Source organism: Micropterus salmoides, unplaced genomic scaffold (genome assembly GCF_014851395.1).
Source record: "Micropterus salmoides isolate LMB-PRFRI ecotype aquatic unplaced genomic scaffold, ASM1485139v1 Ms_hic_scaffold_13, whole genome shotgun sequence".
NCBI lineage: Eukaryota > Metazoa > Chordata > Actinopteri > Centrarchiformes > Centrarchidae > Micropterus > Micropterus salmoides.
The window spans coordinates 23,062,820-23,087,673 of NW_024040374.1; the positions used below are offsets into that span (position 1 = coordinate 23,062,820).

The window sequence follows — 24,854 nt, forward strand, 5'->3', positions numbered from 1 at the left end:
GAAGACAACTTGAATAATGTCTAAATATTTGAAGAGGTTGATGTGATGTCGGTCTTTGAGCCTTACTGTCAGCGAGTGGGAGAATAAATCAGCAGAGACTAGGTTGAAGATCTGAGGGGGAGAAAACATGCGTTTATTTTTTATGTCTGGTTTCCTTTCTCTCTCTCCATCTCACTTTCTTATTCTGTCTCTCTCTTTTCTATCCTCCCACTCTGCAACTTCCTGTGTTTGATGCACTTAGTTTATCCATCTTCTGTTTTTTTCTCTTCTGTGGACAACAAATTAATTTATATATGTATATAAATACCCAAGTAGAATTCGCACAAAGTTGAATGTGTAGTTTGTAGATCCTGTTTTAAAGCTATTTATGTGGCCAGCACTACCTTTACACACAAACGGACTCTGGGCTGACTGCCAGTCTGGACCCCACAGCAGTAGGTGTGTGATTCAATGAAGGTGTGTATGTTTAATTTATAGATGTGCATGTTTGTGTGTGTGTTTTTACTGTCTCTGTGACACCTACCCTGGCGCTCCTGTCCCTGTCCCTGTCCCTGGTCCTGTAGATAACAACCTATTGTCCACCTTCATGAGCCAAACTGGACCAACTCCCAATGCTAATACAATGTACCAGCTGGTGTGGGGGCAAACATTTTGAGCAGGTAGCTTCCAGAGTGAAAGACTAAGTTAGCAGTTAACAGAGAAAATTATTTTGTGATTTTGGTCCCGTAAGACCGAAGAGAACAGTAGTAACAATGTTCTACCTAATGCTAATCACTTCTCTCTGTTCAGAAGCACACTGTCCGTGCTACAAGGTAAATGCTGATTCTAATGCAGTCAGTCTGAAACTGTGAAAATGTCAAACATAAGACAAACCTTTCCATAAATATCCAGTCTGTTCATTTAGCATTATCAAATTTAAGAAAATGACTTAATCCTTAATCAGGGTCTCTGGTATTCTGAAACGTATTTCTGCATATATTGGAACAAACATAGGAAAACAATCCTAAAGGTCCCATATTTGCAAAATGGTCTTTTACTGTGTCCGTCCAACATAGCAACAAGCGTTCATTCCATCAATGAGCTAGAGCCAAAGATTGTTCAGTTTGTCTTGCAAAAAGTGCTTTTACAGACGTAAAGTTATATTATAATATCATATCATATATTTAGAATAATATTTAACAATATTTTCTGGGTTTACCTCTGATGTCCTCTGGCTGTTCTGCCTCCACTCTCTGTGAGTTTCCTGATGGGCAGATAGCTTTACTTGTTGCTAATGCTACAGTAGCCTAGTAAGCTAACTGCTGTTAACTGTAGCCGCCATTAGCAGCTGACTGTGCCTAAACTGGGCCCTCCCAGTGGTCCAGAGCTCCTCTACAAGAGGTGTAAACACCAACAACCCCACGGAGCACCAAGATTCCAGTCCGGGCAGAGTCAGCTAATGGGACAGCTAGCTGCACTGCTAACTTGAGCGAACTAACTAGTGGCAGCTACTATTAGAAATAATTAGCAGCTAAAGTAACTGCTAAAAACAAGTAAAGCGATCTGTCCATCAGGAAACTACATAAAGCTCAGAGAGTTGAGGCAGAGTAGCCGGAGGGCATCAGAGGGAAAACCAGAAATTATTGTCTGCATAAAATATCATCCTTTTTTGGGCTTAGAGACAGGATCTACAATGAGACGGGAATGTTTAGACAGAGTGTGAACAGTTATTTTCAAGGTAACAAGAGTTTCCTTTAGTGTCAGCTGGGCTCACGTGTTAAAGGGTTTTTACTTATCTCCACGCAATGGAAAAGTTTGAATGAATCATCTTTACAAAATTTTTATATGTATCCAGCTCTTCCTACCAAGTGATTGAGTTGGCCCAAGCACAATACATAGACACTGTACTCATATTCAGAAGTATGAGTAGATTAGTGTCCCCACTGTGCATTGTGAAAGGAAATCTATTATAAAATAGGGAGGTCATGCACACAAAAGTCCGAATGGGAAGGGCTAACCGGTGAGCCACTGAGCCACCCAGAGGAGGCTGAAAATGTTAAAGTGGCTAATTGGGATTTATGTCATTAATGTGTTTCAAGGTCGTCAGATTACATCCCCAGACTACCAGGAGAACTTTGAGCAGGCAAAGTAATGAATCAATTCTCCACAATCGTCATCAGAGTCACTTAGATCCCTTGATTGCAGCAGCTAAATCTACAAAGCGACAGAGGGTTGCATAGACAGACATTTACCCAGAGACCAATAGCTACTATTGAACAGTTGATATTGGACAAACATTGAAACTTATTGTCTGGTGCAGATAGAATATGAGAGCTCATATTTTTATTGGAATACAGGACAAATTATCACGTGCTTGTGACCCAACATGCATCTGCTTAACACTTAACACTGAGGTGGTGATTCACTCCTGTAGTTTGTGTGTGTGACAGATCATGGTCTTGTAAAGTTTGTAGGTACCCTGATAATTTGGTTTAGTCAGATGACAGGAAGGTATTTAAATTTCAGTTTTTGACATATTTTTAATGTGACTAGCGTGTGTTTGTCACTTACTGGAGGCATTTGGGTACAGCTTCTGAGCCAGCTATTACATATAGCTGCAAGAAAGAAAATATAGATAGTTAATAGTGAAATTATCACATATATTGATTCAAAGTAGAGTGAGGGAGTTTTGCAAAACCTCACCTTAGGAGACAAAATGTTGCATCACTTTGGGAGGCAGTCTTGCTGTGACCCAGTTGCATTTTGTGAAATGTTGTCATTGCTCTTCACAGCATACCTCAACAACTTAGCGAATGGAGGAGAGCTTAACAGTATGAAAAGCACTTCACTCTCTATGCAGTATGAAGGTTTGGAGGCCCTGATTTCATATTACAGCATAGAAGGGCTTTCATAATGGACACCTCTCTTTCGCTTCTTTCAATGGCCAAAACTGCACCTCTCTGCATACTAAGCAGGGCCCCATACGGCCCAATTTGCACTGCCCAATTTACTGATGTCGCTTCAGATTTGTTGGAGGAAAAGCTGAGGCCTGATCCCTACACTGTAGGGAGGGAGGGAGGGAGGGGGCGCAAGAGGGGGTGAGCATGAGTGGAAACTGGAGGTGGCTTAGCTGACAGATTGAGCCCGAACCACATGAACTATACATACATTTCCACACATTCAAATTTACACAAATTTTCACACCCATGTCTATGCACACATAGACAGTCCAGCATTGAACGGAAAGCCACACACACATTTGAACTGTACAGCTCACAGTCACACAGCTAACCCCCAGTCAGATGAGGGGTGATAGATGAAAGCGATGTAGAAGGAAGGATGGGTGGAGGGGGAGTCGGTGTGCTGACAAGACTGTGACAGGGCTTAATTACCAAGCGAGCACTGTGCACTGGAAGCAATTCCTAAGGTTTGTTGTCATTTGAATAGATTAAAACTCCCCCTTCACTGGACTAAGCTGTCTCACTGCCGGCTTGCCTCTGCTGTGGATTAAAAGTCCAAGTCAAATCAAAGAGAAGAAGACGCAGAGAGGGATGGAGACAGAGAGGAGTGTCACAAAGGGCACTTAAAGCAAGATGGGAAAGAAAGGAAGAAGGAGAGGGAGAGGGGGAAAGCAATATGTACTGTAGCTCTTGTGTGCTGCAAAACAGGAGGGATTTTCTATGTGTAGATAGAAAAATAAATCCAAAAAAATAATGATAATATGTTTCTTCTTAGTGCTAAATCCTTCTACTCCTTTCCTGTGCAATACTATTATTCTTTTGCCTCTGTCGGCTGTGGGTGTTTTAAGCGATTTAAAAACCACACGTTTCTTTTCTCACATGGATTTTCCATTGACTAATCACTCAGTGTTTTTCAATTACCTCCCCCTTGTTTTCCCACACCTGCAGACACAGAGGGCTGCGAGCACACGTGGAGGAAGTTCCATGGCCACTGCTACAGGTACTTCAGTCGGAGACACACCTGGGAGGACGCCGAGAAGGACTGCAGGGAGCACAGTGGCCACCTGGCTAGTATCCACAGCCTGGCCGAGCAGAACTTCATCAGAGGTGGGTGGAGGCTGAGGAGGAAGAGAGGACAAGGACAGGCTTGGCACAGACAGTGTAGCCTTTGTAAATGTCTCTGATTAATTCAGCAACTATTGTGCTGTCCATTGCAATGGCGAAGCATTTTGAATTTGCAATGGTTTTGACTTTGCTGCAGTATTAACTTGCATCTCTGTCTAGCTTTTTCTTAATAGCAACAGCTGCTGATACTGTAGCATTTAGAACCAGACACTGTACCAAATAATAATCTCAACTCAACATTCCTGTGTCGAGGAAAGTCAAGCACATTTGAGAAAACTTTTAAATGGAAATTTAAAGTGATTTAAAAAATACTTATTGGAGCCAGCAGCTCTTCCTACTTCACACCTCTATAACTCAAGAAATATATGGTGACTCCCAGAGTCACTAATCACATTTAAACCAGTCACCAATAAATTTAAATTATGACAATTACATAGCCTTTATAGTCTTCCCAGCTCTCACTCTGCTGTCCTGCTACACACTGCTTTTACTGGCTGTTGATTGATATCTACTCTTCCACCTTATCATTACCATACTTGGCAATGGCAGCTCTTGCCTTACGTGTATTCCATAACTCAGTGATAAATGTCTCTCTGGTTCTGCACTGAACGGCCCTTGAAGGGGTTTATTGCGCTTCCCGCTGAAAAACACCCTCAGGAGCCAAGCCTGTTCAGTCAAATAGATGTGCATTGCCATTTGTTGCAATGAAATGGTGCTAAAGGCTCTGATGTAAGTATCTGTGACAGAACATTTAATATACTATCATATTCTTTCTAAGGATGTGATTTGTCTTGAAACAGGTGAAAAATCCCTACAGTTGGGTGAGGTAACTCTATTTGTGTCCAGTGAAGGAAATGCATGCTGAAAATGGATAAAGTAAGGCTGGCATCAAGACAACAATGACACTTGATTTACCGTAATTGTCACACGTTATGTATCCAGATTTTTCCACACTTTCATTTATAAACATAAGATTTTAAGATTAATTGTTAGATTCAAGGTTTTCTTCTAATTCTTAGCTTTTCACCCCCTGGCAGTGCTCCACAGCCACATGTTGTAATAAGGCCAGATCACTAGTAGCAAGCCTCTGTAACACCGGATCCACCTTCTGTCTCGGACAGATGCCAGGAGAGCTCCATCCATCTAGCACCCATCTTTCTTCCACATGCGCACAGTTACCAAAAAGTGTGTTTAATTGCCTCGAAAATGGACGTCTCCACCCCTGCAATAAAGGGATCAGAGCCATTAGGAAGATTAATGGGCCTGGTAATGATTTTAATCAGATATGCCACGATTGAAATTCCATTACATATGTGCATGCTCATGCACGCGCCTGTACAACCGTGCACATAGACGCCCCCAAACACACAAATGGGATTAACCCAAAACACCATTAGTGATGTTTCCTTTCACACAAACAAAAATCTCATCACCAGTGCATCAGAGAGAGAAACAGTATATGTGCATTATTGTTCAGCTCTCAGCCGAGGCTAAGGTGTGCCTGCTGCCGTCCAGATCCTGTTGCAAAAAGAACAATAACCTACAGCACAATATTTTACACGTACAGTAAAGGTCAGATTACCAGTCATGTGGATTACTACTGATCCAAAACAGTTGTGTAATATCTTATGTAATTCTGGAGGAGGTATATGAAAATAACCCTGATGACGTCGGCTGGGGTTATTGTCTCTGCTTTTATAACAGAGAGCCTGCGACACCAACTGGGGGTGGGGAATCTATAAGATTTGCACATTTTGTGTAGTTTAGGATCCACCAGTTTTGGAGCTCGACACATATTAGGAACTAAAAGTTAGGATATCTCATCCTCTGGTTTTGACCCTTGTTTTCACCCTAATCTGTTCTGCCTTGTGGATACTTTTATGAGTGTATACACTGCTAATACAGTGTACACGATGGTGGAAATGGCCATGTTTTAATTGGGTACCTTTAAGTTTTCTTGCACTTACTTACAATAATGAACATAGTTGTTCACCTGGTGCACTTCTCCAGCGTGGGCTCTCTGCTCTGCTTTCGGATTTTAATGCATCACAGATTGCATACCTGTCAACATCACTGCATCTTCCAGCACACCTGGACAATGCTGACACAGAAACGTTACTTTAGGGACAAGTTCCAGGGATCCTACAATGTTCCCAGTGGCTGTATTGGCAGTAGTATTTGTGGTCCGTTCAAGCACAATAAATGATATCTGTTTTATGAACATGCTTTAGAAACAGTGTAAAACAGCTATTTACCCCTATAAAAAAAACAGTTAAACAAATAGTTTTTCCAAATCTGGGGAGGAACACCGTACCCTCCCAAATTTTCCTCCCGGAACGAGGTTCCCCTACGTCCCCCCTCCGAAATTTGCACCACTGAGTTTACACAGTGTATATACAATCATTGGACACGTGACATCAGGACACCTATTGCAATCTGTAACAGTAAGTGCATTTTCAATTTGTTTTACGCTTGGCTGTTGGCAAAGGCGGTTTATCAATTAAAAGAAAATGCCACAAGATGCAATGGAAACAGGTGAAAAAAAATCATGACACACATGAAGCATGTCACTTATTTGTCACTCAAGCTTCTGCTGCACTGAAGAGAAAAACATCACACCTCTGTGAAGCGACGAGGACACTGTAACCTACCCTAAATGACTACATGAAACAAACATAAATGCCCAATTTCCATTGTGCTTTTAACATGGTTTTCCAATGTTTGAGATTTGACTGGCACCCTATTATTAAATCATCTGTTTTTGTTGAGGGGTGTTAATTCATATTCAAATAAAGCTTATAGGCTTTTTCTTTTTTTGTATTAGATTGTATTATGTTCTTAGGTGCTATTCCTTGTTTCTGGTTTTTGTGCATATGTGGTTGGGTGTACTGCATGTGCACGCCTGCTTTCTTTGTCTGCATTAATTTCTTCTGTGCGTTACCTCTTACTCAGGTCTAAGCCATGACAACACTTGGATCGGGTTAAATGATCGTACAGTGGAAGACGACTTTCAGTGGACCGACAAGATGGACCTGGTGAGGAACTAGCTGTGTCTGTTTTGTCTCTTAGTCAGCTGGAGTTTAAGGCCCAAAAGAAACTGTATACATTTGAAGGTGCTTAGTATCACAGATGGAAACATCCTGCACAGCATTTTTTTTATATTAGTCCATGAATTTGTCTTCCATTTAAATTGGAGTTTAAAAAAGCAAAAATAGTATTGATTTCTCTGGTTCATTTGCAACAGTTGTTCTTTTGTGTATTTGTGCGCAGCAATATGAGAACTGGCGTGAAAACCAACCTGACAACTTCTTTGCTGGAGGAGAAGACTGCGTGGTTATGATTTCTCATGAGAATGGCAAATGGAATGACGTGCCCTGCAACTACAATCTGCCCTATGTCTGCAAGAAGGGAACAGGTAAGAGCAACAAGGTGGATGGAGGGAGAGGACACGAGTGAGTGGCATGGAGTATGGTGTAACTTCAACAGGTGATTAAGACAACTGACAGAGAGGTAAGGAGGCAGAGAGTTGCAGGATATAAAAGAGGAACGGGCTACGAGGAGACAGGGGATTTAAAGAGTGAGACTGCAAGGAGTTGGACAGAAGGAGGCAGAGTGAGACTGAGAAAAAGGGCAAAGGAGAAACAGCTTTGCTGTGCTGTCAGACTTTTGGTCTTGAATCCTATGAGTAGAATCGTAAGATAGAAAGTGAGAAAAGGTGACAAAATTTCAGTTTTTATGTAAAGCAGCTCAAAAGTGTTGCAACCTGTTTCTGTTAAACCACAGAGCCAGGCAGCACATGTGCCTTCAGGGGCTTCTGAACATCCTGGGTATGTCATACTTTACATTATGCACGTCTCTGTGCAGCAGACGAGATTAGCGCTGAACCTCTTCACTCAGTCTGCACACTCCAGATCCACAATCATTACTGCTCACCAGCTCCCATCATCCTCCGGCTCGACTTTAAAAAGTTCTCCACATACTTCTCATATCACTGCTCCATTTGCTCTGCCAAATGTTCTGTTTTAGTAAAGTGAAGCACATCTCGAGACAGAAAAGTACTTCTGCTTTATGTCCAGGAAACTTAAACTCAGCAAAACGAGGTGAGCAAACTTATTGGTTGGTTAAGTTCCTATATACGCCGCTATCTCTGCTTCATGTCCCCTGCTGCAGCTGCCCCTTCTTGGCGCTGGAGTTAGGCCACCACATGGTCCTCTGAGAGCCTATTAGAGCTTATTTTGTGCCACACATTTGCATACAGGTCAGATTCATGACCAGTGGCAAGAAGACAGACGTATTAATAGCTAGGTGGAGACGCAGGAAGCCACTGGTGGCTGTATTCCTGGATCTTTGAATAGGACAAGCTTTCAGTTTTGGCTGTAGATCTGAGCCCGTATTTATCAAACTGCTAAAAGTGGAATTTTGGACGCAAGTGAAAGGTAAAAATAAAAATCCCGAATTTTTACTCCTTCTCCCAAACTGAAGAATAAAAGCTATATATCAAAGATGACTGCAGTACAAAATATCATTGGTCATAATGATTAATATGTTATCTCTAAGTGTGTAATTCAGAATATTGTAGTTTACAATTTGCATTAGATTTGAATATTTGATCAGATATTTTGTTTTTAATTACATTAAGATGAATAGGTTAGATTGGTGTTTATTTCATGTGCTAAATGCTTCACACAAATAAAATTGACATTAAAGGGAAATCATATTTGTTTCAGCAGAGCAACGTCACTGAGAAAATGTGTGGCTTTGTTTAGTACAAACAAAAAGGCAGATATGGGGTGAATCCTTGAGTCTGATGGGTTATTCCTGCTCTGAATATACACGTAATTGATTGTGTGACCACTTGAGAGCTACTCTTGAAGCTCACTTACACTTCGCTCTAGGTGTTCCTTTACGGCAAATGTGTCTTATTCTTCACTTTGAGCAAATAACCTTTTTTACTCCAAATACTGTCTCTTTAAAACATTCTTAGGTCTTATTCTTATTTTGATAAATGTAGGATTATCCAAATAATGCCATCTTGATCTGGACATAATAGCTAATAATCAGTTAAATTAAATCATAGAGTGTTTAAAGGGGTATTTTAAGCCTTTACTACAAACAGTAGAGGGATGACAGCCCCTACTGGGTGTGTTTAACCTATACTAAATGAGCTAAATGAAATAGCTTCTCTTATCGTCCCTCTTTATCACTGAATATTGGATGAGCCTTTGTATCATAAAAGCCTTAAAGGCCTTACTGACGATCATAACTTAAGCAAAGTATTTGCGCTTTAACAGATGGTTTGTCATCAGAGGCCACAAGCGTAGAGAACATACTTCTAAAGCCTCAGGCAACAAGCACATCTCTGGAAACAGCCAACCGCCAATTCTTGAGAAAGAAAAGGTATTTCCCTCACAAGCAAGGTATTGCACTACCTTTGATGCACACTGTCACAAGTCCCCAGCATCCAGCCCACCTCTGACCTTAATCAGTCAGTTACAATCACAGGCATCTTTTCATATTCCCCCCTCTTCCCCGTCAGCCTCTTTTTCACTCTGAGTAACCCTGTGTAATGTCTTGTCCTATCAGTGGAGTTTGTCAGCTCCATGCTGAGTATTCTCCGCCTGATTTGTAATGCTCATAGCTCATGTGATCTGTTTGTCTGCTCATCAGTGCCCCCTGGGCCTGATTACGCGACAACAGCACCATGTAAGGCTATCAGACACCTTCATCAGTCGCCCGAGGGCCAGTCAGGGCGATGTGTCATGCAGATGGTGATGATATTTTTTTCATATAACAGAAAAGAGGTGAGACTGTCATCTGATGAGACAGTGATCCGATCTCAGGGGAAAGAGAGCCAGACTCATCACACACATTATTTGTACAACCCATTCACACAAGCCTCAAATCAGATATTGAATGTTGTTAAACCTGCTGATTTGGCCCCGCCTCTGATTTCAGCTTTACAGGCTGTACAGGCGTACATCATTTTGATAAATAAGAATATATATGAGTGACATTTTTCAGTTGTATATTGATGGCGTTTCAACATTCAGAAGCAGTATTTGATTGCTGGATCAATATTGTATAAGGATGGATAGTAGCACAGATCAAGTTTTACATTTACATTTGGATTATAGTGACGACAGAGTCACGTAGTCTTCTGCCTCTGAGCTTTTTCCAGGAGGATGAAAGGGAATGTCACAACAGGACATGTAAGTATTGTGAAATTATTCCATTATTTTGATGGGTTACTATGTACAGAGGCAGGAAATCTAATTTTGCATGACATACTCAGCGCGCTGTCAGAGTGCTTTGGGAAATGATAGGCTGTTGTCAGTGCCTTCAGCAGTTGATGTGTCCATTGGTGTGTAATGTAATCGTTATTGGATACACATTATGTGGAGTAAATCTGTCATTGCCGAAACATATTTTGAAAGTAAGGGGGGAAACTAATTTCTTTTTTTTTCTTTTACAATATAAATTACCCACCCAGCCACTGTGCGTGTTTGCAGTTGTGTGTGTGCACATGGAGCTGTGTCCGTTTAAACTAGTGTATTGCACAATATCCTCAAGCACTTCAGACATTTTTGTTCAGAAGGGACTGGGGGGAAAAAGACAGGTTCACCCACAGACTGTATAAAAGAAGTGGACATAGCCATAGTTTGTTGACTACCGTTTTGAAGCCTCCAGTTTGGCATTTAGGCTGTCGCCATCTTGTTTTTTTGTAACCAGACAAGACCAGATGTGACCATCTTTGGACGAGATGATGGCGCTAGCTAGTTTGGTTAGTGAGGTCATGCCATGCCATGGTAGCGACTTGTCACTGACAAGAAAGCCAAGCCCTAAAGCATACCCTGCTTTATCATCTTTTTTACTCTAAATGGGACCAAAATTAAAATTATGCTGTACTGAAGAAGACTTGAAACCAGTGATTGAGACCATAAACTTGTTAACTGAGGTAATAAATCAGGTGAGAAATAGCGTCATTTTGCCATTAAGTCAATGCATTCTGACTTTTTTTGCAATCAGTGGGGTTGCCCCCTGCTGGCCATTAGAAAGAATGCATGTTTAAGACACTTCCAAATTGGTTTCACTTCTCAGACCCGGAGGTTCCCACTTTGCTTCACCATGGTGTGGGGAAGCCACCGGGGAAGGAGAGTATATGTGTGCTTGAGCTGAAAAGTATACACACTTCCCCTTTGCAGAACTTTATCAACCCCCACCTGAGCAGCCACAGACCTACCCACAGGGCCCTGTCTTATGTTGTAAACATTGCTGCTACAGATACGTCCTCCACTGTGACACAGCAGAACTCCAACTATGCAGCTCACTAGCTCATTAGACATAAATCTTTCAGATTTATTCTTTCTTTTATTTTACTCTTTCAGAACATTTTCTAAAATCTAACATTCACCACAAAGGAGGAAATTGGTGCAAATAATAACATTAAAGGAACAGTTAGACATTTGGGGAAATATGCCCCAATATATTTGCTTTCTTCTCAAGCGTTAGATGTAGAGTGATACCACTCTCATGTCTTTACGTTAAGTACGGAGCTGTAACCAAGAGACAGTTAGCCTAACATAACGTTTGAAAGCAGGGGGAGACAGCAAGCATCGCTCTGTCCAAAGTTAAAAAATCCACCTAGCAGCACCTCTAAAGCTTACTAATTAACATTTTATGTTTTGTTTGTTTAGTCTGTTTATGAACAGATATGTAAATGACAGTTGTGACAAGTGATTTTACGGGTAAATACAACCTGCTACCAATTCTTGGCGAACAACAGCCCAGAGTAATGACTTCCCAGAATCTGTTGGATGGACAGATATCCGCTGGACAATCCTACTGTGTAATTCATTCTAAACCCACAAATTGTTGTTTTTCTGTAAGTATTTTTCCCTGTTTACAGTCTTTACACAATGTTAAGCTAGTGTCTCCAAGCTCCAGCTCCATACTTAATGCAGGTATCTAAAGCAAATAGGGCTATTTACCAAATTTTAAACTATTCTTTTAACAATGGCTTCAGATGTGCCAGTTACAGAGTCCTATTGTTGTGCATTATTGTGATTGGTTACACCTGTGCTTTCAATTGCATTTTAAAATGTTAGCTGTGAAGAAATCCTACTGTACATCTCACTCTTGACTATACTGTGTGGAATACAGCGCTTTAAAACAAAACCATTGTCTCTCAGGTAGTGTGGACTGTCAGTGGCACCTCAGCAAACATTCACACAAACAACCTGCAGTTTGCTATTTAATAAACACGACTGTGTTTGTCCGCGTCTACTGTTTCCATGTGAGACTCACTCCCAGTAGTGTTTCAGTGAGAATGCACACGTCTCTCTGATTCATCTTAACAGGATTGGCAGTAGGTCTGCGGATGCTTTGAGGCCATGGAGGAGTGCTGAGAGGAAACAGCATCTAACTGTCTGCAGCTCGCCCCATGCCACTAACTCACACTGACTACCCCCTGCCACACAGACACACGCACTAGGTGACAGAAAATATCTCTAGAAACATGCTGTTTTTCAAGTATGCAGCTACAGCACACACACTGCATGTAACCTGCACGCCGGAGTTAACTTCCTCTTAGCGTCTAATGTTGGCTAAACTTAAATACCTTAAATCAGCTGCTGCAAAGTACGACAGCTATGCCATGTGTAAGCTTTACATACAGTAATGTACATTCATTTTACATTTTGAACGTCAATAAGGATACATACTGTGAACATACTAAGAAAACTCTTTAAAAACTCTACCACTGCTGTGAATCTCCTTCTTTTCCCTCTGCACAAATCAGCTCTCCTCTTCAGCTTCCTTACTCTCTAGTGCTGGTACCCTTCTCTCTTGATCTTCTGTCTTTCTTCTCCATCTCCTGCATTTTCCATCTCTTCACCAACACTTCCCTTTATTCCCTTTTCTTTGTTCCTTTTTTTTTTGACTTTTGACTTCTCCTCTTTGTTCTTCTCCCAAGTTATGGTCCAGACATTTTAAATGAGCATAGTTATATATAACGCTTGCACATTTAAATTTTTGTGTGTGTGTGTTTTTGTGTTGCCCTTTCTCAGCTTTGCACTCCACTCACTGCAGCAATATCTGGCCAAGTAATGACAGTGAATAAAAAATATGTATTAATGAAATTTATTTGGCTACTTGGGGGAAACAACACTGACATATTTTCACCTTATTTAGTTGGAATGGCAACATGTTAGCATGCCTAATATATATCCATCCAGCAGAATGTTAGCAATTAATTTAAAGTTGTTTTTCAAGCCACTCAACAGAACCACTATTCTCTTGCCTTTAGCACTGTTTTGGACTCCACTAATTCCTGAGGAAATATCTGTTCACTGGCTGGACAGTGTATTTATCAGAGCCTTTTTTTTAACCTAAAACGGACGCGTGCTGTATCTGGAAACAAACCTGATGAGAGCAGTGTGACAGTGAACCAAAACAGTAAAGTTGCAGGTCGCAAAATCACAACAATGAGCTGAAAGACGTTAAATGCTCCACAGAGCTGAGGGGAACTGCAAAGTCGGGTGATAATTAATGTATAATTATCACCCATATAATAAGCCACACATTACAAATAATCACTTAATCCATTATTAGAATATATACAAGTATTGATTAAGGCAGCTTTAACTATATTGTATAGTATAACTATATATAACTATATGTTTCTTTCTTTTTTTAAAATTTTAATGATTAAAGTCAGTGCTTAAAAAATTGGGAAGCAGCTGGAGTACATTTTTATGGTCTTTTTCTAAGAAACTCAGTTTCTCCCTGGGCAGCAGACCTGTGTATCCTTCAGGCTTTATTCTACCAAAGACCTTTCTGACATAAAGCGTCTCCCATAAAATCATGGCTCCATTTGCTTTTTCTGAGTTTAGTGACATTTTCTTTTATCCCTGCTTCAATACATTCTGACTTTGCTTGCCCCCACTGTGAGAAGCCATTCAACAGTGAACATAGGTGAGGGCTAATGGAAAAGTACCTTTTAGCCTTGCATTTGAGTTGAGTCAGTGATCGTCTCAAGTGAGGAGGAAAGTGCTTTTTGCCCCTTCCTTCCACAACACATTAAACTGTAAATGTGGTATTAAACCTTTCATCAGAGTTAATGACACTGCTTTACCTTATTAAGAATTTAAGAGGTATTAGGACAAGGACAAGGGAATTAAGAGGCATTGTAAACATTTTCTGATTGCTGATTAAGTCCTCTCATGACTGCTTTTAGCACTGAAGTGTGTAAATCACATTTTGTGGTAGTTGCTGAGGTAGGTAAAATAGGTAGCTTTGACAGGGGCAGCGTCAACCATTCAGTCTATTAGCAAGCTCTTAGTTTTCTCTTTGAAAGGAGCTCAAAATGGGATTTTTGTTGAGGGATGGCATGGGTTGGTGTACAGGTCAGGGCTGATAGTACCATTAACATCAGTTGAGTATGAGTAATGGTACTGTGTAATCCTGATCAGGGCCTACGTTTACTTTGGTTTTCACCATCATAAAGGCAAAATGTTAAGAAAGAATGTGAATTTCATTTGGATGTCATAAATATTAAAATCACTCCACTGGGCGTGTTTCAAATGTTTGCTACATTCCTCTCCGGTAAAGCAGGTGGCAGTATGTAGAACATTACCTGTAACAATGATGGGAAATCAACGGCACGCGCCAATAGAACAAGAAAAATCAGAAGAAGAAGAAGAACAGCTGCGTGAGGGGACCAGGATGGATGATACATTGTTTTACAGAGTATTTTGCTTGCATATGCCCCTAAAAATAGATACCTGCAAACTGGAAAAACTTGAATAATGAATGCCAATGAATAATGGTACAGCAGGAGCCCTGGCAGATACAAGTACATACAGTGCATTGGTAGCCAACTGTAAGTGGTGGTACAGCTGGAAACTATTGAAATTGCACAAAGGTAGCATGATGGAGACATACTGCTACCACGTCAAAATAATTGAATTACATGAGAGCAGTAGTTCCTAAATGTTGGGGTGGACACCCCTGGGTGGGAGCAGACAAGTCAAAATGTTTGCTGTAAAAAAAAAAAATAGACAAGATTCTGAATAATATTGAAACAATAAAACAGAACGCTCTGATGCTAGCAAAGCATCAAGATTCAAGTTAGCATAATTTATTTAGAAAGCAGTGTGGTTGATAAAGATTACAGTTCAGGAACCGCTGCACTAAAGATTACAAGCCATATCTAGTCATTCAGTGACAAGCCTGCTTCTCACTTAAAATCTCCTCAGTGCCCTGACGTCACAATAGAGCTTCTTCCACCTCTGACTATCTGATAATGGGTTCAGCAGCCGTGCATTGTAATGATTAATCACAGCTATATTGTGCACCTAGCTCATTTTAAATCAAAGATTATCATGAATGAAATGGCAATTCAAGGATGTGACTAAAAACTCAAAACCTTTGGTGCACATTTATGTTTAAAGGCAGGCGTAGGCGTGGCGTCAGCTGCAGGACTGCCATCTAGGGACACCCAGAGTTACTACATATCTTCCAGCTGCCTCCACCGCGGGAAAATCACACCCCCATAACAAGAGAGTTAAAAAACCTGTGAAGTTGTCTGAGTGCCTCCCTGAGGCTTGTCCGTCCTGTCAGTCTCTGACCAGAGTGTCAGTCCTCTCTCCATCTCAGCTTGTGTAAACATTTTTCAGATTTTTCCCCAACTCTTGATGTGTCTAAAACAGCTATGTTACTTTGACAGCAGCCCACTCACTCAGAGACTTGGACAGACAAGCTGTCCTGCAGACACTAAATCCACATTTTGATGTTTGTGCTGTGAGTAGTTTTCTAAAAGGTTTGTATGCCTTAAAGTCAGAAGTCAGAATACATACTGAATTTAGAAACCATAAGGGACATTTAACTGTTTAAGCTGATAAGGTGAATCCAGGTAATCGTCCTGTATGGATCCCATTTATTAAATATATTTATTAATAATATGTTCTGTCTTGTGCCGTCTCTTTTCTTGCCCTATAGTGCTTTGCGGAGCCCCACCCACTGTGGATAATGCATTCCTGATTGGTCGGAAGCGTTCCCACTATGACATCCACTCAGTAGTGCGCTACCAGTGCGCAGACGGCTTCCTGCAGCGCCATGTGCCCACTGCTAAGTGTCGCGCCAACGGCAAGTGGGACCGGCCTAAAATCATCTGCATAAAATGTGAGTTTTACACGACAGGATTTTCACCGCCGGGATGGCAGACAACAATTCTTAAAGCAATATTTCCATTTGTTAGGTCATTTTCACATTTACATTTTCTTATTTTTAGCACCCACACCTCCATAGGACAAACCTCCTACATGAACTGCCCTCAGGATCTGCTGTCACCGTGTACTTTCAGGCTTGCCATCCCTGCTCTCATTATTAATAATTGCAAGCAAAAAGATTATAGTGGTTGCAGACTGAATTAAAATCCCCTGGGCTTAGTTATAAGTGGTTGGGTCTCCTTTGATGTGCTTTATGCTGGATTTATTTATTTTACAATTGGCTGACCCTTCGTTAAATACAAAAGATGTGTGCTAAGACCTGAAAATGCTCTGAAGTAAATGTTCTATATGTAAAATATGACTTTTATACTCAATATCATGCTCCATGATTATACTCCATTCTTTGTGCATAAAGAATGAAATACTTGCAAGTGTAGCAAATACTCTCATATCATACAAGTTTTTAGATGGAGTGAAATGATGACATTGCAGTGTCATTTATAGTTGAAGCTACCTGTTATTTTACAGCAGATTAGCATCTAAAATCAGTGATAATAGTAATTTATTATGCAACTTTCATGCACCTTATCTCATTTGATCCTAAAGTAAACCTTATTCTCCTGTCCTAAAATTAGTTTAAAGGACTCTCTCCAACTATGACAGAATAGGTGTCCTTTTTCTTTTCAGTGTAATTTGTTGCTTCTTCAGGAGATATAAAGGGTTATATTCTCAGCTCACAATGTGACAGAAGTGATGAAATATTGAAATAATGTAGCTTCTGTTCAATGTGATAAGAATAATTTCCCTTACAACTCTTTATCTTTGGACCAAGTTGTTTTTTATGGCCCACAGTTGTAATGTCATTATCATTCAATGCAGATGACATTTCTTTGTTGTTGAAATCCAGAAAGGGACAGAGCAACCTCATTTGGCAGTACACCCCAGGAACAAGCTTACACTGAGGCTGTGAGTGGGTGGCTAGCTCACTGTGCTCTTGCTAAAGGCGCCCAGCCTTCTGAATGTGAGATAAAACAGATTCCCTCAGTGTGGTGGAAGCAGTTACCTTCTACAAATAACATGTGGTTTTGACCTTCTTGCTTTTTGATCCCCTTTCCCTGGCCTCCGACTATCTATCTGAATGCTTCTGATGCTTGTCAGAGATTCATCTCCCTCTAAAATCAGTTTTCCACTATTGCCTTTCGACTTACTTCTTTAATAAATTGTCTGCCCTTTCTGTTATTTCACCGTCTCCCTTTTGCACTCTGTTTGCTCCACCAGCCCGACGAGCCCACCGTTACCGGCGCCACCACCACAAGGGCAGGAGGGAGCGCAGGAAGCACAAGAAGCACGGCCACAGAGACGGGGGGCACCACGGAGGAGAGCCAGGCCAGGGCCACAACCACGCCCACTTCTGAACCAAAAAAAACCCATCCCCTTTACTTTTCTCCTCTGCTGCCAACTGCAGTTTGCCTGTCTCCCTGTCGTCCCTTCCTCTCGCCGCATTTTCCCCAAACACTACTTCACACCTTACAGCCCAAAACTCTCTGCCCTCCCTGCCCTCCCTGCACAACCCTGCGCTGCCCTTAGCTCCACCCCTGGCTCTTCGAGTCAGCCTGTATCATAGTCAACTCTGAGGCCTGCCAAAGTGCTGCCAGGCTTCACCGGGACAACAACAGAATCCCTTTGTACTCTTTTTACTTTCCTTAACCTGCTTTACTTTCCTGTCTTAACTTGTCTGTTTCTCACCCACCCGCTAACACTCGACCCAGTTACTCCTCCTCTGAGCTCAACGGTGACCTGACACATGGGGCTACGCTGACTTGTTTCTGAAAAAAATATATATACCTTTGAGGTCCACACCGAACATTCTTCGGAGAGAAGTGGTTTAGTACAAACTATAAATAGGGACGACATCACTGAAAATGCCGTATCAAAATCAGACGAGTCAAGGAAGACATCCGTGTTGTTCACTTGAGCCTTTTGTCTGTTGAACACCATTATTATTTTTTACAAATCCTCAGTGTTTATTTCTTGACTCTGCTGCTTTTGGTTTGTTCTTTGGAAGACATTGTGCTTGACTTAAAGCGAGTTATTCTGAAACCGATTTGAGTGATTTTCTTTGAATCAGAGGCGATTGTAATTGAATTATTTGATTATTAGCATTGTATCTTCTTGTCAGTGTGAGACCATTACTTTAGATCAGATGCTAAACCCCCAGAGGAAAATGGAAAACACAATTCAGTTTCATTGCACCACACATCAGTCATTTTTCTAAAGTGTCAGACATCCACCCCAGTCATAGTCACAAGTTAATTTGATCCTTTGATGACAGTTTGTCTCAACTCCTCTCAGTAATCCCACATCTGCTTTGCCTTTTCTCATCATTTGTGTTGCTGTGAGATTGTGTGCTGTGAATTAATGACGGTGATGCAGCAGGGTGAAGTTCCTTTCACTCATCTGTTTCTTCTTTATTTGGGAGTTTTTACGTGTTTGGTCTAATGAGGAGAAATAACGCTGTCAGCCAGGCATGAGAGATACACAGAGAGATACAGAGAGAGACAAAGCAGTTTATCTGTCTAGATTCAGTAGCACTCTCATATGTCTCAGCAAGCACAAGATATGACAAGTCTATGCGCAGAGTTTGGCTACTACACTGCAAAAACATATACTGTGTGTATATAAAGATGTTTTAAATTCAGCTATTCAAAACTTTTTCATGAGATAATCCTTGCCTGTTTTTGGTGCATTATCCCTCTGCATCAGGAAGAACGTCAGGACAGAATAAGACATAGACTTTGACTTTGACACCAGACTGTCGATCACATCATATTTGTTTCTTTTCATTTTATTTGCTTGAATCTAAACATATTTTAGTATGTAAGTATTTTCCATGGTCACAATCTTTCCCAACCTTAACAAAGTAGTTTAGTGTGTCTTTATGCAACAGACCAGCAAAACATCCAAACTGGTCGTTCTGGATAGCGCCGACGAATTAGCAACTTTGTTCTTAAACAAGCTTCAAATTTCTAAAATAATCTCATCCCCATTCAGTTGTTTAAAAAAAGTGAGATTTTAATTATTAAACCTGCGTAAATTAACTTTTTGGCCACTTTGTACCGCACAACATTGACATATTATCACCTTATAAAGTCGTTATGGCTAATGTATTAGCGAACATTTGCCTGTTTATACAGTCAGCATATGGGGAGCAACATTAGCATTCATTTGGAGAATTGTGTCACATGGCAGACACATAGCAAAGATGAGTCCAATACTCTCCGTTTAGCTCTGTTTTTGTCACCCAACTCCTGAATGAAATGTTCACCAGCTAGTTGCTAACTTTGTGTACTTAATGCTGGGCAGGTAGCGTACATTGAGTTCATCACACATTTTGTATTGCTGCAAACAACTGCTTGCTGTGGCTGGAAACAACGCGGGTGAGAGTGGTGAAACCCAAAAACCAAAACCTTTAGATGGAAGAGGTTTAAAACACTCCATAAAGCTGAGGGGAAGTGAAGAGTTGGGTTTTCTGTGGCTTTAGTCGATGCAAGCATCCCCTTTCACAAATTGCTGTGTGAGCCATTGTTAATTTAACGAAATTGATTAGAGCAGGTTTAAATTTTACATTGAATGACTTGTAAACATGTACATTTTTTGCAGCCCTCTAAACCATGATGTGTTGGGGAACAGGCATGAGAGAAAGAGACAGATGATGATTGGTGGATCATGAATTTAAGCTCTGTACACAGGGTATGAGGATGAGGAGCCTGGAAATGTTGAGATCTCTCTCCTCTCAGTGTGTGTGTGTTTATGATTGAGGATGTTGACAGTGGCTGAAGTCCCAGCGGATGATGATAGAGAGGGTCAGCAGGGATTAAGCCTTCCCATTTCTGGGGCAGACTGAGTCTCACAGCTGTTCGTGCCTGTGCTCGCTCCTGCCGCGTGTCCTGCTTTAAAGAGGGGGCTGAGATGGATAGAACAAGCGCTTTGCTCTTTTTTACTTCCCTTTTACTGCAAGGTTAAATTGTGTTTTTTTTAAAGCCAGCACTTCAGGTTGGAGCATTTGGGATTATGTCCCAAACACTGACTCCAGCACTTTTATCCTCAATGTTTTTTCTTCCACCGCCTCTCACTTTAGTACTTTTCATTTACCTTCCTCACTAAACATTCTTTTCACTGTCGCTCTCTTTTCACGAGAGAAACGTAGTGGAGGATAAGCACATTTAAACTCACTTTAACCAGCTCTTTATTGGTGAAAGAGTACATTGTTCACAGATTTTCAGCAGCATTTCACACATCTTGTAAAAAGAACACTAAAGCGGTATCAGGTTATATGAAGTCACAGGAGGTTAGAAAATCCATCCTGTGCACATTAATTCTCTGCCTTTGTTTGTCTCTTCTCACCTTGGCAATGACAACACTCTGCACGGGGAAGAACACTGAACCTACACCTCTGTATCAGTTTAATTAATCTAATGCATGCCTAATTAACAAGTTGCATTATCTGCAGAACCACGGAGCCGTGATGACAAGGGAAGGGTTAGGTTGACGGACAGCCAGCGGAAGGTTTAGGGTGATGGACGGGAGGCCCAGAGAATTGTCGCAGCCATCAAACCTCTGCCTCCCCCATCTGTTCATGAAAATGGATTTTGCACCGGTGGATGAATGAAAGGACGGGCAGAATCCCCTCTCACAGTAATTCAAATCATAGTTGATGCCCAGAGACAGTGTAATTACGCTTGTGTAAAGATTCTGTGTCTGTGTGGGACCGGAGTAGAAGACTTTATAAAAAATGATGTGAGGAACTGAATTTGCGGTGGAAAACAGAGCATTAGGAGACAAGTTTGGACAAAATCAAATTAACACTACCAGTAAGTTAAATTGCATACTAAAGAATCGGTGTTTGGAAAGAGGTTAAGGAAAAAAACATCCGTTTAATCTGATGTTTAATCTGCTGTTCTGTCTTGTCACATTTTCTTCTCCTCTGTAGGGATTATAAGGCCAACCACAAAAATACCACAGCTTTATGTTAAACTCCTATCCTTAATGAGTTGGTATGAATGGATTTTCCCCCCATAATGTTCTGTTCTGTTTTTCAAAATATAACAGGCACCCCATAAAAGATGTGTGTGTGATGGTAATGGTCACCCCCTGGGCTGTGTGTGTGTACGGGGACAGCTTACCTGGTAAGTTTTTGCTTTGTGTTTTTACTTATTTTTTTGTTGAAGGTGCCAATATTTCTCACAGCATCTCTCAGACACTCCCTGATTTTTTTAGCTTTCAGCATTGAATTCATGCAAAAACACACATATTCTTCTTCACACTTTTCCTCTTCAAACACACCGAGACCCTCGCTCTCAGAAGTGTCTGTCTCTCTTCGCTCTTGACTCCCCCTTTTCATCTCTTCGGCTCACCCTCTCTCCTCCCGTTGTTGGTCTTTCAAGTGGAAGCCCTGAGGGCAGGCAGATAGACAGAGACGAAGGCCTGAAATTGTGAGTCTTAATTATGAAGATGAGTGACTTAACAGGAGTTGCTGCCAGCTGTATCTTGGCTCAGCAGTGAGCCTGAGGGGAGAACAGCAGCCAAACCACTGAACGTCTTCACAGCCAGCAGGCCTCTGCTCAGGCTCAGCCACCTATCCTAATTGTGACCGAGTAATTCCCTTCACTCTGAGCTCATAGCTGAAGTCTTCTGAGTTCAGCAGAGATGAGACAAGAGTGCGACGACATCTCCACGTGCTTGTAGCTGTGTCTGATTGCACTCTGTCTAAAGGGCAACGGCGGGAGCACAGTTTGGTCAAATGGGTTTTATATGTTGCAGAAGTGTGGGTCTAGTTGAATCAGTGTGACAGAAGTGATACAAACAAGTCAGAGGAAATTAACTTTGGGTGCGCTTGTCTCTCAGAGGCGACGGCAGGTGGTTGCAGCAGCTTCCCGAAACACCGCTTTAATGTCCTTTTCACACAAAGCAACACAACCAGGCACAGCAAATAAAAACTATAATAGAAGAACAACAACAACAAAAAGCAAATTAGACCTCCTATATACATGAATACATTTAATATTAAAAAACAAGTGTCAAATGACCCCTCATTCTCACCATTTGATGATCCATGTAGAAGACATAGAGATAAATAAACTGCATGGCTCTTGGCCATAGCATTATTAAGCATAATAAGGATAGATGTAAGCTTAGGCTCTTGTTTCACTCTGACATGACTCTGTTTGTCTGCTTAGCTTACGTACTTGGACAAGCAATAGGCCTACAAAAGTTAGATTTTGCTCTACCGTTTGCATTTCTAAACATTTTGTTTTAGAAATGGCTTTTAGGTGAGGACTAATGTCTTTGGCGAACGTAACACAGGAGCAGGACAGAGTCACTAAGGTTAGCCCACACGCTGACATTAGCATCCACGACCGGCTTCAACACACAAAATAATGTGGTCCGAAATGCCCCTGGCCTTGGAAGTAGGTACATTAGGTTACTACTGTTGGTAGTAAGCTAGTTAGCTGAACATGGGAATGAATGCGTCATGTTTAAGCAGACAAAACACATTGTTTAAAACTGCTCCTGATGATAAAAAACAAACTAGAAAATACTAGATGAGTTTTGACACCTGTGTGGGGCCTTTTGGCAAACAGTGTGAAAGAAACCTGAGTTTCCTACTTGTACGGTAACAACTGTCCATGACTGTGAACCTGATGCATTTAAATGCAGCACTCATCAGCAATGACAAGGCTGATGAGAGCAGTAGAGGCTGCTGTCCTCAGTCGCACACAGACAGACTATTGATTTCATGATTAGGCTGTCTGTCTTGGGTTCCTATTAAGTCTGTCGATTGCATTGATAGTACAATAGCGTCGACTGTCCACTGGATGTTTTCTAAATGACAGGAAAACAGACTGTCATAGCTCACTGCACTCCTCTGTGTCTCTTTGAATAAGCAAACTTGTGTACTCTCCCATGTAATTGGTTCTGCTCAAATGCTGTTTCTGCGTAATCTGCGTCATTATCTTTTCTTATTCGGATCTCCATCTCATCCGACTTTTCAAAACACTTTTCCTCCTGCGGACTCCTGCGTCACGTCTTCATTCGTTCAGTATCTAATGTACAGGTACACCGCTTGTGGTATTTGCCTGGCATTGTGTCTCCAAGTGATATTAAGTTGAGACCATTTATCATTGTCAAGAGAAAACAAACAGCTGTATACTGTTGGGATGGATGGACAGACATTACAGTGAGAGAATGACACATTAAAGAGACAAAAATAGAGCAGAAACCAATGACAAACAAACACTTCTCCTCTGTGATGTAAATACTCTGGGGTTTTCCTTTTCCCTTTTTCAAAATCTATTTAAACTCTGGGTGTGTTTGTTGCTCTGGACCATATTCATACAGCCTTAGTAGATCCAAAACCCATCACGCTCTTTCAATTTTTGCCTTCTACTTACACACAGTGTTGTTTTTATACTGCTGCATCAGAAAAACTCGCCGGTCAACAACGCACTCTGCAGAAGAGCTAGACGTGAGGTGGTAGTTTACCATACAGACAAATATCACTTCTTTGGCTCTGTTCCCTGCACAACACTTCAGTTTGCAGCTAGCTTCTATGTGTTCATGTCGACTGTGAGCACAGACACAATATAACTGCAACTGAGCCCGTCTACGGCCGTGTGAATCTGGTCCACAAGTATTTATCCATATTTATTGATGTATGTTCTTATGAATTCCAGTCCTTTCATTGTGTTATATATTCTTTACATGACAAATGATCATTAAAGGAAACCCTTGTTTGGATCTGTTATCTGGCTTTGTTGGAGTGATTATTTGTGTAAAGTTAATTTAGTTAGTTTAAAGCCTGTATGTGTTCAATTTTGTATGTGATTAAATCCTCCTTTAACTTATACTGATGGCATATGTTTTTTTTCTTTGTAGAAAAATGCAGCAGGCACTGCTGATTGCCACAGTGACTCTTTAATACTAACCCTAGGGGGCTCCAAAGTTAAAACATGTCAAATTATAATAATAACTTTTTTTGTATAGCACTTTTATACAAAGTGCTTTAACAAAGTACATGAGAGACTATATTTAAATTATACATTAAAAAGTAAAACCAGATAAAATAATATAATATTGTCTAGGACATATAAAATCATACACGTCACCTTAAAACCAGTTGTTGTTGTGTTTTTTTTTTAAAAAGGAGGGGGAAGTGCACATTATAATGACCTTACTAGATGTACATAATATTACATGTTTACTGATAACTGACATGCCACCCATGAACTCACTGTAAGGATTTAGTAAAGCAATCGTGCAATATTTATGGAAATATGCTTATTTACTTTCTTACCGAGAGTTAGATGAGAAGAGAACACCTTTATGTCTGTAGGGTAAATATGGAGCTAGAGCCACCAGACGGTCGGATTAGCTCAGCATAAAGACTGGAAACAGTGGGGAAAAATCCAAAGGTAAAGAAATTCACCAACTGAACTAGCACCTCTAAAGCACATTGAATATCAGTTTATGTCTTGTTTGTTTGATTTATGGTGTAAGCATAAAA

General features: G+C 40.9%; 1 protein-coding gene across 2 annotated transcripts in view; it reads left to right on the forward strand.

Annotated features, from left to right (window-relative positions):
• ncanb (neurocan b) overlaps positions 1 to 24,093 on the forward strand; it is a 187,216-nt gene extending 163,123 nt beyond the window's left edge. For both annotated transcript variants that reach the window (XM_038716258.1, XM_038716259.1), the window contains 5 exons: positions 3,888 to 4,046; positions 7,017 to 7,099; positions 7,335 to 7,479; positions 16,062 to 16,244; positions 17,570 to 24,093. In XM_038716258.1, the coding sequence (XP_038572186.1) occupies positions 3,888 to 4,046; positions 7,017 to 7,099; positions 7,335 to 7,479; positions 16,062 to 16,244; positions 17,570 to 17,706 (707 nt within the window). In that variant the 3' untranslated portion in view covers positions 17,707 to 24,093. The remainder of the gene's footprint in view (positions 1 to 3,887; positions 4,047 to 7,016; positions 7,100 to 7,334; positions 7,480 to 16,061; positions 16,245 to 17,569) is intronic.
• Positions 24,094 to 24,854: the final 761 nt, after the last annotated feature.